The 17,294-nt window shown below is 30.4% G+C and overlaps 1 protein-coding gene across 1 annotated transcript in view; it reads left to right on the top strand.

Annotated features, from left to right (window-relative positions):
• Positions 1-17,294, top strand: part of dpr18 (defective proboscis extension response 18) — a 195,750-nt gene that overhangs the window by 147,680 nt on the left and 30,776 nt on the right. Inside the window, exons 4-6 of the mRNA XM_085946189.1 lie at positions 3,086-3,246; positions 4,787-5,000; positions 15,245-15,683. Coding sequence (XP_085802315.1) covers positions 3,086-3,246; positions 4,787-5,000; positions 15,245-15,683 — 814 coding nt within the window. The remainder of the gene's footprint in view (positions 1-3,085; positions 3,247-4,786; positions 5,001-15,244; positions 15,684-17,294) is intronic.

Here is a 17,294-nt window from a genome sequence, read left to right as displayed (position 1 = left end):
TTACTTAAGCATATGAAAATATATACCGCATTCTATCCATACATATATTATAAAATTGTACTGTGGAATTTAAATTAAGAATATTATAATTAATTAATATGGTAATCAATTTTATTTACGTTGCTGCCAAAGAAAATATCATGGTGGATGTGTTTTCTTGAATCATTTAGAGAATATCAAAAAAGGCATAAATTCGTGTAAAATGTTTGTTTTTATAACAATTTGAGATTTATATTTTTATTATAAATTATTGCTAACCGAGACGATAATCAGATTAACTTAAAAACGCTATTTATATCAAAGTAAAATCCAAAAACAGCCACCTAAGATAATATTACAATAGGTTAATTATGTTTCTATTAGAGTAAATTCAACCATACTATCACTAATTTTAGCTGTCATACTTAGACTAGGAAGCCCTCTTATTATGATCAAAAATTATTAAGACATTGAATCACATTTGGATAAAAATTGTATAGAATGATGTTCATAAAATAAATTTAGACGACATAAAATCCAGACTTCTTCTAAAAGGGTTTAATTGTATTTTCAATATAATAATATAGTAATTTTTATTTAAAATTGCGAATAAATATGCAAAATTTCAGTAAATAAATAAACAACCAATCCCATTTCAAAATTCCGAATAATATCACTTTAGGGCGACGGTGATATTAATACCTATCTCTGTTTGCATTATAAATAGATACTTTAAATAAAATTCTCCTAGTAATGTATTTTTAAATGCCCAGAGTTTTTATTACTATTTATTGTATAAAAAAACTTCATAAAAATTCACGCCTTGGAAACGAAGAATACTCAAATATTATGTATTATAGTAGGTACCCAGTAATAAAATGTATATAAATCCAACATGAAAAAACATTGGAAAAACAAAAAAGTGTTGTGAGCTTAACTATCGTTTATATGGAAATCTAAGAATTTACGCACATTTAATGTGCATTACGGCTTTAAAAAAATCAATTGCGTTATTTATTTTAAATTTTTTAGAGTGACTGAAAACCAACCATAAACTTCACAGTGCAGATATTATAAATATTATATTAACAAAGAACTTAGGTAATATTTTTAGAATCAAATTGTGCACCATTTGATTATTGAAGCACCTCTAACATTGTTAATTTATATTTAAAAAATGATTAGAGAATTTTTTCAAGCGACTAGACTGGACTAGATTGGTAGTTAGTATGAATCGTTTTCAACCAGTCTACGAAAGTTGCTTTGTTACTAATTAATATAACAGCCTTTATTAAAAATGATTAAAAAAGCTCCATGCCAATGAAATCTAGACTGTAGAAAAAAATCTCTAACTGATTTATAATTACGGGTACAATAATAATCATCATTGCTTCTATAACATTATGTAAATTATGGCTACGTAGAGGATATTATTATTTATGCAATCCAATTGGTACTGTTCTACAGTTCTTCAGTTTTGAAGACATATCATAACGTCTGTTAACGCAGTAAAATAAGCTTAACACAATCGCTGCGTAACTTTTAATTACTTTTTAATTACCGTATTTAAATAACATGTTAATTAGATCGATCGGCCGCTTAACGGGGACACGGCAGCCGTGTCATCCGCGTCGAATGAGTTAACCTGGGTCTTTCATTATTTCCTTTTCCCAAAATTTAAGATTTTTTTGGCTTTGCATCTAGAAATAGAGCACACAGATAATTATTATAATAATCAATCTAAAATTTTTCAAGTTTGGTTTATATCAATATGACCGGAATGACAAAACCAGTTTTTTAATAAATTATGTGTATTAAAATACTATTTTTAATTTAATTTTAAAACATATTCTTCTTCAGTTTTGAATTATTAATGATGAGTAAATATCTCTCCCATTATTCTACACTGCGTCAGATCTTTTATTTTCAGTATGTAACTTACTCTGTCGCTTCTTCTAATAGCATCCGTCTACCTATTAGGAGGTATTGTAATAAAAACCACCATGTTTGTTCAAGGCATTATTTTTTATATGATCTTTCTTTCCTATCTGACATTCTATCGACCAACGTATCGCTATCAACTGTAACGTAGGTCTTGCGATGACATGCACAACACACATGGTGCCACCAAACCTTTCCGCCCCGCACTGTATTCGGTCTTCATCGAGCGTATCACAAGACCCTACGTTTGGTGTGTAGGATTTGCAATGTTTTCTTCTTGCGAATATTTCAAGAGCCGTTACGTAATACTAAGATCACTATTTACTAAAGTGTGCTTTGATTGTGTTTACATTGACATATTTAATAGAATTTGCCCATTGCGAGAGAGGAATATGGAGAAGTAACAAAAATAAATTATGAAAAGTATGTAATACAAAACAAAGCTAATTTAAAACTGTTAATTATACGATTACATGTCAAAAGATCTACACGTTCACAGTACGAGTATTTTTTTTTATAAATGAAATACGATTGGCTTTTGTGGCGACTAGGTTGGATGGCCCAATGGAACAATAGTTAGACTGAAATCAACATTTCAACCCTTTCCGTATACATTTCAGGACATTCTCAGAGGATGTGGTTTTTATCCTATATTTCTTCGCCACATATAGTAACAAGTCCAACGTTATAGGATTTGGCAGAAAATCAATCATATTATCCATTAAAAATTTACTGAATTATTGGCCAGAAGTCAGTACGGTTACTGTAAATAATTGTAATTGAATATTTAATATGTGTGGCTGTTTTTATTTGGTGCAACATTATAAAACGTATTTGTCCGCTTTTTAATATCTGCTGGTTTGTTGTAGAATTAATTCCTCCAATTCTTATAATGAAGTTATTAAATTATTTTTTTTAATATAAAAAAATTTCATTTTTGCTTTGTTACGTTATGCTCTGTTCATTTTTACACTTCACTTACTAATGTACTGTGTTCGGACACTTTTAAGTTACTCAATCACTAAATCACTCGCTACTCAACTAAATTACTCGAACAGTCCGAACCAGCCTTAAGAGTCCTCGTATCTAATCAGTATGATACCATAATAATTATATTTTATAAAATAACAATTTGTAAAAAAGATATTGTTTTACTTTGTTATAGATCTGCATCCGTTTCGACATCAACCGAAGCACCATCATGAACACCATTGGGGTCCATACTTTGATGAACCGGAGGGCGGAGGAGGGATTGTCGGTGTGCGAGCACACCTGGCATCAGAGGCCTTGCTCAACTGTAGAGTTGGAATGCTTAGAGATAAAACGGTGAGAACTATTTTATATTAAATGATGAATCTATTTCAAAATCTTATAAGTTGTAAATACAATATCGTATTTTTGTTGAAATTGAAGCGCGAGCTAAATTGACGTGCATGTTAAATCTATGGTTTCGTCATTTTGCAGAATATTTTTAACGTGCACCATCTCCATAAATTCACTGAAGAATGACACTGATGAAGAGTTCCTACTATAATAATGTAATAGTATTTTGAATTATTATTAATAATTCATGCTAATTTCAATTAATTTCAACAGTTTCTACGTGTGTACGTTAAATTACTTGCGGCATGACATCCATAGGTAATATTTTGAAAAGAACCCAACCTGCAGACCATAGATAATAGACAACAGACATTCGAAAAGTGTAGGCATGTGGAATATGATAAAAACGTTCAAAATGTCATGCAAGTGCCGATGCAGTGCAATTCAACGTGAGGTGACCTCATTGTTTTTTAGCGATTACGGCAGATTTTGCCAACTGATAATGTTCAATTAAAGGTTAAAAATGTGATACGGGATGGGAGCATCAGTATGATAACATTTTAAACACCAAGAACACCGACACACTTTTCCCGTAGCGGTAGCCTGTGACAGTAGGCGACATGCACCATGACATGCACCTCAATTTGGGTCGCGTTTAATTCACATGAGTCATAGACGGATGAGTAGCTTAATGGATAAGATATCTCACTCGGGTATAATGAAAGATTCACGTTCTACTCACTCTAATCTTTTTATAAGATTTGCTATATTTGATAATATTATTATTGTTTTGTAATAATTTTGATAACACCTCAAATTATTTTATACACAATAATACGATATTAATGTATTGTCTGACAACAAGAAATTGGTAATAAAGAAAATCGTCGTAGTCGAATGTAGAAGACTTCTAGTAACGTGCCTGTCTTGGTGACAAGGCGTATTTAAATAATGTATCGGCTCTTCTTTTAGATGCAACTCCTTTTTTTCTTCACAGTAAACTACAAGTTTACTAATAATAATTTAACATCACTCCTGATCGTTTTAGAGATGTTTTTATTATAAAAAGCTTCAAATTACGTAAATTGACAGATTGAGAAATGATAAATTTGGGGGAGTTACTCATATGTGTCACTACATTTCAAAATCAGCCAAGTCCACCTTTAGGTATTTTTGACTTTTTTGTGAATTGCTGAAGAACTACTGCTTTCTAACATTTTTGCATTATCAAAATGTGGAATTTATTAATTTTAAATATTCTATACTCGAAATAATATAAACTTTCACCCTAGTGATTTTGTATTTGAGAAAACAAAAAGCTGTTTTTCTCCTATTCATCTACTATGGACTTGACTGATTTTGAAATCTAGCGACATATATATAGTTTTAATACGTGGACAAGAAGTTATTGTGCAACAGTTAGGTACAATAATTCTTTAAATAAACATACTTTTGCGATTTCCCAATACTCGACCTTGACCGGAGGGCTTCATTACCTTTAATATATATGATTAATAATAACTTGTTTCATTTTTCCCTTTAGGTGATGTGGCTCCGTAAGTCACTAGACAGAGTGCACCTCCTGACAGTAGGGGCCACAACGTATAGTGGAGACCCCAGAATTTCTGTGAAGTTCCAGTATCCCAATAATTGGAGACTGAGCATCAACCCAGTGGGAAGGGATGATGCCGGGCTGTACGTATGTCAAGTATCGACGCACCCACCGAGAGTTTTACTAACTAATGTAACTGTATTAGGTAAGTTGGCAGTCTTGCCAAAATTAATTTTTGTTGCATGCAATGATATTAAAAAGAATTTAATATTCTCTATCTCATTCTTCTCACATTTAAAATATAATACAAATTGTGGTAACTGTTAACTAAATTTACGCCTTATAATTAATATCAGACGCGTTGTTATTATAAAATATCTGAAAAGATAATATTATTTTAGTCAGTAGCTTGGTAAATAAAGGCTCTCGTCCGGTTATTGTACTGGAATTTTACGTGAATCAAAATTTACTTTAGAATCTTTATATTTTTGAGACCTATATTTTGAAATTCATCATCATCATTTATGGTACTACAACCCTTGGCAGGTCTTTACTTCCTTCAAAAACTTTCTTCATTCTGGACGATCCAGCGCCGATACTCTCCAGTTGCTTTAACCGAGCATTGTCCTGTGGCGCAGTCCAGCTATCTCAATGTCGGCCATCTAGGTTTTCTCTTGCCATCAGGGTTTGCGTACAGAGCCCGCCTCGCCAATCTCTGCATTTTCAAATGCCACGTGATATTTTTGCTCCCATAAAGTGAGCACATTATACCTTGACTTCCTAATGCCACTTTAAAATTATAATGTATATGATTACTGTTTTTTGAAGTTATAATTCTTTTGGCGCGTTTAGAAAATCAGATCAGAGTATATTTTTGGCGTGTGACATGTAATACATAATTTATTTTTTCATACGAAAAAAACGTGCTCGATTGGATTCGAACCACCGATTGTTCGGTTATCAACCGAACGCACTACCTTTACGCCACAGTATGATGATTATGATTACGATTATACAGTATAATATTATAGTTTAGAATAGTTCCGTTGCCTAGGCAGCGAATTTATTATTGTCGGCCATTTGCAATTTCTTACGTAAACAAACTATTAAGTTATAAGCTATTTAGTCGTACTTTAAAAATAAAAACAACGAGAAACCATTATATAATTTAGTAATATAATTTAAAGTGTATAGAAATAAACCAACGGCGTTCCAATAAGCGGTCCATTTTCTTGAGTGTATAATTTAACAAGATAATTATGAGCTAGTCAGAGAATCTAGTTTATCATAAGTTTTGTTTTTGTTTTGTTACGCCAAAGAAGTAACTTCTAACGCGCGTACATAAGCATACACACCGATTTTTTTTTATGTTGCTTGAGTTTTAACGCTTTGAATAATTAATAATAAAACTAATGTTTTTAATTGTGTCAAAATTAAGGATTATTAAAAATACTACTTTAATAATAATTATTGAGGTTAAATAAACAATATTTTTTATAAAAATGTTTCGGTGGTATTTAATATCTTAATAAAAAAAGAACACCAGGTAATTGCATTTTTGTAAACAAAATAGCACATAATAATACCTATTATGTAGTAAATATTTAAATTTATGTATTCCTGGAAGCTTATTTATTTTATCCATTTGCGTGAAATCGTAAATACGCCCACAACACTTCAAAGTTCTATCGCAATAATATCGTAAACAAAGGAGGAAATCTCTAAAACATTGTTTCGGGGTTAAATAAGAAACTATTAACAATTTATTGATTATATAAGTCTCAGAGTATGTAATGTTACATAATAATGAAAATAAATAACGTCATAATAACATTATGATAATCTTTAAACTGTTCCCGGAATAAAATTAACACTATTAATAACGACGGACCACAAACATGTTCCAAACTTTTAACATTCAATTCTATTAAGTCAAGCTGGCAGAGTTTAATAAAGAAATTGCAGTATCCAGTTGAAAGATATAACTTACATTCAATTTAAATGAGGCGTCTTAAAAATATCAAATAAAATTTTGAACGAGAAGGATTCGATTTTTATGGCCATTCAAAATTTTTCTAAAATATAAGTTGCTTAGATTTTTTCAACTCATGTGCTTTTAGTAATGATTATGGCAAATCAGAGTCTCTAAAATGCTATTTTTATTCAGTCTTATGGTTAACCTAAAATTTCTATGAGAATTATTAATAGTATACACCGAGGGTAGCTAATGAAAATTGAATTTCATTTATGGTAATTGGGAGATCTAGCTGACACCGGTTAGTAATTAAGTAACTTATACTTTGATTTAAAATACAAATGTTGTCAGTCAGAAATTAACGTGATTTAGAAAGTGCTTCAGAGAGAATTGTAAAAACTGCTAGTTAATTCTGGCGCAATTAGATAGATATACATAGATTAGTTAGTAGAGCATATTATGACTCGCGCGGTAATGTTTGTTGGGTTACCCGGTGCGCGGCACTTGACGGTACACTTTTGATGACTGACATGATAAATGAGGTTGATGACTGAAAAGAGCCGGTATCACGGCTTATCAGTAGGGCCCGGATTTATATGCTAGTGCATGTTTTGTTAGGGTGTATGCACAGCTATGAGAGTTGCACAGAAATCTGTTTTGAAAGACACAGAAACCAAAAATAAAATTTTATTGTGCATATAAATGCATATTTGAGACGTAAGAGCATATTTGAATTTATAATTTTAGTTTTTTTAAATTATTTTATCGAAATATAACTAAGTTAGGAAGGAAGAAAGTATAGATGGACTTGCATTTTAATGCCATCTCCGAACTGTGGATTTATCAGTGAAAAAAGTGAAATCAACTCGGACACTATTATTTAAAGTTTGCCCAAGTGGACGTTGAGTGGTAGTTTTCCGCATATAAACAAAATACTGTGCAGATACCTATGCGGAAAAATTTTATGCCAGAGCATATTATTGAAAAAAATATTTTTTTTCGGGCAAAAAATAGAAAATAGTATTTAGGAATAGTTAAGTGTGACGTTTTTGTTTTTTTAGTTATGTTTGGTTTACATTGCATTTATTATTTTTAGGTACTTGTGAAAAAACTATTTTGAAAATTGTAATTGATTAACTTTATGTTCTTTGTTTGTATTTTTTGTTCTGATATCGTATTATGTTGAAAAATTATTGACTAGTTATTTGATTTTTTGTCAGTAATATTGGGTAAAGTGGGTATTTACAATTTTTTCCCACAAAAAATTACATTTTTTAACTGCATATTTCTTCAGTTTTAGTGCATATTTTATTGATTTTAAGTGCATACGTGCATGCATATAATCATGTTTTTTGTTGCATACAAATCCGGGCCCTACTTATCAGGTATTCAGAATTATCGCTTGGACAACGGTCACACTTTATCAAACTGAGCCGACCGTAGTCCATGAATAACTTCTGAATCAGTCTATATGCACTTTATACTTTACTTGCGACGGTCTAGCTGTAAAAAGCCTCGAATACGCCCGCTGTTTTCAGGGGATTTGGGGTAGGTGGGAAATATAGGGATGGCGACCATAATTGGCCCAATCATTATGCAATATGGTATCTGTAATGCCATGATATATTTTTTCTAAATAAACAAATAATATTGATTATAATTTAATATGTTAGGTACATCAGCGCTGTCCAACTGGCGGCCCAACAAAATTTTTTTGCGGCCCGCAAGCTGTAGGTACAGCAAATTTTTCATCAAACATTGGGGAGAAAATTATCCATCATACATAAAAATATGAAAACATTTCATTATAATACTAAATATTAAAAACAAAGAAATTTAAACTTCTTAATTCAGGCTGACCCATTTATTGCATCTAGTGGAGAAACTGGAATAGAAGTATTCAAACTTTTGGTTATAGAAAAATATACAAAAAATGAGAGATTTTGGACTTCAAATCATTTCTATGTTTGAAGTACTTATATCCGCGAGCGTACCTTCTCTGACATGAAATACATACAATCAAAATATAGAAACAGCTTGAAAGACTCCATGCTTGAAAATATAATTAGACTTGCCACAACAAAATGTTCATATTGACATAAAAGGAATTGTTGCACAACAACAAAGGCCACAATGCTCCTATTACATAACTTAAGTACGTATAATCTTTGTTTTGTAAACGAAAGTAATTTATAATGAACAAATTTTTTTACAAAAAAAAAATTAAATAACTTAATACCTAATTTTCATTATTACTAGTTATGTGTTATTTTTCATTTTTTTGTATAAAAAATAACTTTTGAATTAACATTAACTGACTTTTCATTTACCTATCCTTTTTGGCCCCGAAATGTTTGCTAAAAAAAAATGGCCCGCTGCCTAAAAGAAGTTGGACGGCGCTGTATTACATGATATGATAATTTGTAACGTATGTGAGGGTTTTAATTATTAATATATTTGTATAATGACTTACGTATTAATTACAGTCACTAAATAAAATAGTTTTCTGCTGCAATGAACTAGACGAGGTGACTATAAAGCTGTTTTACAGAATTTTGTTAATTGCAAAAGTTACTGATGCAAAATGCTACACCAAACATAGTCCTATTTTGCTGAGTAACATTTTACGTATGTCATGTTTTCAAGAATTCAGAGTTAATGCTGAAAAGCTCTCATGTTGAATTATTTACGGCGTTTCTAAATTTTAAGACGAGATTGAAGCAAAGTGCTCTACTATTTATAGAATGTACTAGGAAAACTAGTGCAGTGTTTCTCTATTTAATTTGTAGATGAGGATGAATGTCGTTTTCGTATTTCGTGCCAATATCAATAAGTGCGATAAACTAAGATTTCATTAAGTAACTATGTATATTTTAATTACGAATATAATTTAAATATGTATTTAATCAATAAAATAGTGATTAACTTATATCTAGCGTAAATTATCTTCAATACAGTATTTTGTCAGACTTGTCTTTGTCGTATAAGATTGAAACAAAACAGTTTTGATATGCACATAGGACATAGGTACTAAGTCAAATCAGTCTTTAGACAACAACAAATTTTTTAATTAGTATAAAAATTTACGTTAATGAGACTGCTACCCTGAGCATGTTAGTATTATGATACATAAATAAAATTACACAAGTATTTGAGTAAATTCTTTCTAGGGAATCAAATCCCGAGCCAAATTTTTATTCCGGTATTTCGGGATTACAATTTCACGATCCCGGGATTGGCATTTTTTGCGATAGTTAATAAATATTCAATTTTTATATATTATACAAATAGCATTGATGGAATCGACCAAAAATGTCTAGTACTTATAATAATTTATACTATAAGGTATGTATTGTTAATATTGTGAATGCTCAATCTTGGAAATATATAGGTTCAATGGAATCAATAATATAATTAGGAATAATGTGTAAAGTAAACATGTTTATTTATTTATTTAAGAAAACATAAAAAATATAAATACAAGTTCAAATAAAATGAAAAATGACATGTTGTGTTGATATTCTATACAATACATTATATTAAAAAATTTACAAACATTTACTATAATATCTGCATATTCACAATAATTGCTATAAATTCATTCGTGCATGTGTTTATATTAAATTCAATGAGAAAATTAAAACATACATTTATAAAATTTGGCGTATAAACAAGTACGTGATAGCACATTCGTGGCGTCTAACTGGAATTAAATAAACGGATTTATTATTTTTCTGGTGTTGGTTTGATTGCGTATGGCAGTAAAAAATAAAAATGTATTATCCATGAGCATCCGGTGATTCCCCTGTAACATGTGCAGGAACATACATGCCACTAACATAATGATTTTGTATAGATACATATTAATTATTGATGATTGATAAAAAATAATCCCGAAAGTGTCTGGATTATGTTTACTTATCCCGGGATTCATAGGTATCGAAAGTTGTTCGGGATCTCGGGATTGGATATCCTACTTCTTTCCATGTGTACCTTTCATGGATGAATAATATAGTACCAGTCAAAATTATTGTAAAAAACCGGCCTCTTTTACACCTCATTGATGATTTTTTTTTCTGTTTGTTCCTCTTCCGTAAATATGGTTCAGCAAATAGAGCAAAACAAAATACAGGTTTTCTTTGCGGCTGCTTGAATATTTACGGCAAAAAGTAAGCAAGGTGCTATAACTATTTTGTTTTAGACTGCGTGATTGCAATGGCCAATATACCATTTTGTTGATGAAACGTATCTTTATTGGTATACTCTACTCCAAGTTTTTCTCATGTTCCGGAATGAATACGTAAACCATCAAACTACATTTATAATTATTATAGTCTGCGTTTGTTCTAAGTATTTTGATGACAAGAGACTTTTCGCGATATATAAATTAATTAAGACTTTTTCTAATGAAGCTCAGGCGGGACGCAGCGACTTATGGACGTGGAAGAACTTTCTAGATTATCTTTAATATCATCACCTAAATGTCGTTATTTTATGAGCATTACGGGTATTTTAAATTAATAATCATTATATTATATAATATATATAATTAATACGTAGGTAAATAGTATATTAAATTGACTGGATATTATAACAATTTCACTACATGGTAGATTTTATAATAAATATTATAATGTATTTATCAATAAAACAGTACGATGATCAAAAAAAATCCCTCAGGCATTGTAAAAGACATATTATATTCTTGAACATGAAGCTTTTGGAAAACGTTTTGAAACAAAAGGTTTTGTTTCTTTAGGGCATTATGTTCTTGTTTCAAATAAATATTTACAAATTTTAGAATAAATTCATAAAGCAATACTATTTTCTAACCAAACAGTCAATAATGTAACATTTCTTACTTACTTCAAACAAATAATGTCGGTAGAATAAGTGTAGAGATATTATTTTATGTTGTAGTATAAAAATTTATTTATGTAATAAAATAAGATAATATAAAATGAAATAATTTTAAACAATAATATTATATATAATATTCTTTAATATCCTAGAAGAATGACAAGTAATAATATTATTACGGGTGAAAATATGTTCCGATAGTTTCATACTTTATAGAGACAACAATACATACATAATATATTGAGATTATTTAACTTAACTGTCATAATATTATTATGACAGTAAAATATTTTGTTCATTACGCATAGGAACCAAATTTGTGAAAATGTAAAAATTATGTACGTACGTTCAATAAAACTATTAATTAATTCTAAATTCCTTTTTGTCATCTTCATCATCAGCCGGGGTTGATCCACTGCTAGATGAAAGCCTTCCTTAGTTTCCTCCACTCTTCTTGGTTCCTAGTTTTTCGCTGCCATATACCGTGGGTATTCTGCGAATAAGCATTAAGTCAAAAATACTAGTTTTGAGATAATCGAGTTTGAAAGTTTGGACGGTCTTAACTTTTTTTATATATATAAAAGGCAAATTCCTTCCTGCGATATTGCTTTGAGTTTGACAGAATTTTGTGAATATAGCCTGAGAATGAGAGAAGCAAATGCACTAAGTCCATTTAGTGCTTTTTCTCTGAATAGATGTATGTCTTTTTGACTTAAAACATAAATTATCTTCGCCAGTTTTATAGATATGACTGTGTGTGTTTTTGTAGACTATTGAGCGTAATCTTAATAAGATTACCTCATCATTAAGTCAGAACAGCAAAATTTTGACTTAGTGCTTTTTCGCAGAATACCCACGAACTTCCCCGAAGTTTATGAGTTTATATATCCAACGGGTATCACAGTATGACTGCATTTTTCCACTCGCTAAGCAACATGTCAAGCTTATTGCCAATTTATCTACTCAACGACTTCTATCACATCGCGTACTTTTGTCTGCTTTCTTATATCTTGATTTTTTTTTTGTAAAATGGATGCATTATGTGCAATATGCACTTTTCCATGCCACATTTACATACTTATGTTACTACTTACACTACATGTTTGTGATTTTTCTTACATTAAGAGTCTAAGCTTTATTATCATTCATTATTTAAATACTTTACACTATTCTTATGTGTATTTAGTATTAGGTACATATAAAAAAATATAATATAAAAAGACGTAATAATATATTATGGATTGCTCATGGCATCAGCTTCAACTGGTTTTATACCTTCAGCAAGTTTTCTTGCTCTTTGAAGCCATGATCGGCAGGTCGCACATACAAATTTCGCGAGTTATCTCGCCCGACTTTAAACTCAAATTACTAGCCACTGTCGATTGAAGTGCATAATCGAAAAAAAAAAAAATATACGGTGTCATCTGTTTGAATAATTATGAAATACTAATCCACATATTATCGGTATTACAGCAATTTTAGTAAGAGCTTTGCTTTATATTCAACGTGTGCCGTTAAAAACCTGCGGCTTGTAAGATACTGCCTTAGTAATATCGTAAAGCATAGACAAGTTTAAAATCATATAAATATAAAACTATACAACAGGTGGCTAGGCCCTTGGTATAATTTAAAATACCACAGATGGTGTAGCTATTAAGTCATATTATTAACCAAAATGATAGATGAATCGGTAGGCTAATGGATAAAATTACTTACACGGAAAATAAAAAGCGTGAGTTTTAATCCCACTGGTCCATTTTTTTCGCAGGATTGTTACTAATACATTACTTTCTGAAGTTTTTCAAAGTGATGTATTGCTCTTATTTTGAGATCGTACTTGTAGTACCTATCTATAATATATAATATTATATATAAATTGTAATTTTATAATTTATCACAGGGTGTTTTATTATTTTAAATGATTTTTAATCAATCAATAAATAAAATGATATACAAAATATAATAAGTTATAATATAAGTATGCATTCAAAATTTATTTATAATACACTTAAATATGTACCTATGTTTTTAGTATTAAAATATCAGTAGTCAACCATGTTTCAAAAAAGTAAAGGACAGGACGTTTTGATAATACGAGGGTGGGTCAATAATTACTTAGAAAAAAGCATTAAAACAGTTTTTATTTTTGTATTTTTTTTTTATTTCTCAACATAATCTCCTTGGAGCTCAATACACTTGGTTAGACGTTTCTCAATTTTTTTTAAACCGTCAGAAAAATAAGTTTTCGGAAGGTCCTCAAAATAAGCATTTGTCCGATCGATGACTTCTTCATTTGAAAAAAAACGTTGTCCACTTAGCCATTTTTTTTAAGTTTGGGAAAAGGAAAAAGTCACTGGGGGCTAAATCTGGCGAATACGGTGGGTGGTCGACCAATTCGAACTTCAATTCTTCAATTTTAGCCATTGATCGTAAACATGTGTGAACACGGGCATTGTCCTGATGAAAGAGGATTTTTTTCCTGTTTAAATGAGGCCGTTTTTCTTCAATTTTGTTTTTTAGCTGGTCCAATAAAGATGCATAATAATCCCCTGTTATTGTATTTCCTTTTTCCAAATAGTCAACGAAAATAATTCCACGTGCATCCCAAAATACAGTAGCCATAACCTTACTAGCTGATTTTACGGTTTTCGCCTTCTTTGGACATGGTTCGCCTTTCGCAATCCACTGCTTTGACTGTTCTTTCGTCTCGGGAGTATAGTGGTATATCCATGTTTCATCTACAGTCACAAAGCGACGAAAAAATTCATCCGGATTGCGTTGCATGAGCGACAACAGGGCTTTAGAGGCCACCACCCTATTGCGTTTATTGTCGACTGTGAGCAAACGCGGCACCCATCTTGCAGAAATTTTTTTCATGCCCAATTTGTCATGTAAAATAGAAATGACGCTACCTTTTGAGATCCCTGTAACCTCAATTATCTCACTCAACTTTAATCTTCGATCACTTAACACCATATCGTGGATTTTATTGATCATTTCTGGTGTAGTCACCTCTACAGGACGTCCTGAGCGTGGTTCATCCTTTGTTGATGTACGACCACGTTTAAATTCATTTAACCAGTTATAAATAGTTGCAAGTGAAGGAGCAGATATGCCGTGAACTAAATCCAACTCATTTTTTTATTTCCTTCGCTGTTAACCCTTTTCTGTTACAATTAAGTTAGTAAAATAATTTATGTTAATTGATAATAAAGTAGATTGTCTCCTGATTGGTGGAAATTGTAATACCTCAATTCAAAATATAATTATACCTACTAATATATATCCAATTTTTTCACTAAAAATAATCCTATTTGTATGTTTTCTTTTTCTATTATAATATTATTTGACCTACATAAATTTTGTGGAATTTAAGTATATATGGGTGGACATTCTAGAAATAAAATATATTCAATTGTATAATACGCGCCCTTCGCCGCTTTTAAAGCCAAACAATTTAATATTCTACATAAATATGTAAGAATACGTTTGATCGCATAGTATTTTTTTGAAAAGCAATAACAATTTACCGAAGATCGAAAAACTTTATATATTGCCTTTAAAAATAAAATTAAACAAAAAAACTCACATTGGTACTTTCTGTTTTGTTTCAGCGCCGATATTGAAGATAGTGGATGAACAGGGCCACGAAGTACGTGACAGGTATTACAAGTCTGGAAGCTCGATCGAGCTTTCGTGTAGAGTGTCGAGAGCTTTCACTGGAACACTTAGCAGCGGTAGCAACTCCCCATTGAACCCTCCAGCTCTCCTGAAGCAGCTTTTGACGGTTACCCAACTAGCGACAACACCTCCGCCAACCGCACCTACGACGCAAACAGTCGTTCGTAACGAAAGTTTCGCCGTTACAACGACACCCGCCGTTAACGTGACGCTGAGCCCTGTAACGGCGACACCCCAAATCATTATCAATAGCACAGTTGTAGTGGCCAAAGACAATAAGGAGGATAAAGTGAAAAACAATAATGTTTATGGTATCACGTGGCATAAGGACGGAAAAGTTTTAATTGATAAAGTGACGGCACGGAATATGAGGTGAGTTTTATTACTTATTTACAATTAAGTGTTTGTAATAACTTATAAAATGTTTAACGTAATTTAACAGTAGTAAATTTAGTTTAAATAATTAATAATATATACATATTAAAATCTTAGTGCTAATTATATTGCAATAGATGAACAACAATATTATACACACATGAATTAAAATGAATATACAAACACCTCCCGTTTTGCGATGTCACGAAAAGTAGGTACATAATTTTTTATTTTTTTATAATTATTCAATGAGTGGGTATGCTTTTTTCAACTTCATATTTTTCTATACACATCGCTAAAAATACACATAATCATGATGAAATATTTATTAACTTAATTAATATTATCAGATCCGGTTTTTTTATTTTAAGAAACCATTATAATAGAATAGAATTATTATAGTATGCCGATACCATACGTTGGTACAGGATGGAAAGTAATTTATTAACACCGAAGGTAAAAGTAAAATCGTTAAATTTTACCGAAAAATAAAACAATTACTTTCGTTGAAGAATTAACTGATCATATTGTACTTAGTTTACTTTTACTATAATTACTGGTCTAAGATCTTTAGATCGTTTATTAATAATATGTTTGCTTTAACCCCCTAACCGTGAACTGTAATAGTTTATAAGTTTCTATCACGGTAGTCTATTCTGAAAACTGTATTAGAGCTTTGCATACAAAATAAAATTTATCATAAATAGTTTATAATTAGTTATACGTAGTAAAAGTAATTCCATATTTTTTTAATCCATATAAAAGCGGATATTTGATCAAAATGAATAGCAAGTAGAAAAAAATAACACTAAAATTACTAATAATAACTAACAATTAATTATAAAATGATTATTTATTATATTATGATAACATCATTTACATCAATACAGTTTGATACGAGTATCACGTAATTCTTCTTGACACTGTGTGCCACGTTATATTATAATAAGACATCTACTTTATATAATATTATTATCAATGTCGTACAAAAATGAATAATTCAATAATATTAGGTATATAAACTATTGATAATGAAACGGATGTAATACAATCATATTGCAAGTTTTATACTGAATTGTTAATACCTCAGATAATATTATGATGTAGCAATATAATTATATTGTAAGCAACTGCCTGATTTTTGAGATATGTAGTTACTAGCTAGTATGGTATTGATACTTCTGAATATTTCCATATTATAATAGTTTGAGAATAAGACGTATTTAATCGTCGTAATAGTATTCAGTATAATTTACAAAATGAATTTTTCACTAACCTTTGGAAAAACCTTTATATTTTTTATATTTTTATCAGACGACAACCATCAATCGCGCTGCGTAGGTATATCGATTTTTATTACACCACATTTGCATTGCATTTTTTAGTTATTGTCGTTTAAATAAAATTTCTCATCTTGTGTTTATATTGGTGAATATAAATTCCTTAAACATATATTTTTTATTAAAAAACAGTTCTTTTTTTGGGTGTCTAACTGATTTCGAAAAAGATTTTTTCAATTGGCAATATTATTTTCTCATGAGCGTTTTCAAAATTATATATGTTTAAAAACAGTATTCAATTGGAATATAGTCTTTTGAAACCTGGGTT

Source organism: Rhyacophila brunnea, unplaced genomic scaffold (genome assembly GCF_057557595.1).
Source record: "Rhyacophila brunnea isolate RB1 unplaced genomic scaffold, BYU_Rbru_1.0 scaffold_19, whole genome shotgun sequence".
Lineage (NCBI taxonomy): Eukaryota > Metazoa > Arthropoda > Insecta > Trichoptera > Rhyacophilidae > Rhyacophila > Rhyacophila brunnea.
The sequence above is the reverse complement of the archived record's forward strand: the minus strand, read 5'-3'. Positions and strand labels throughout refer to the sequence as shown.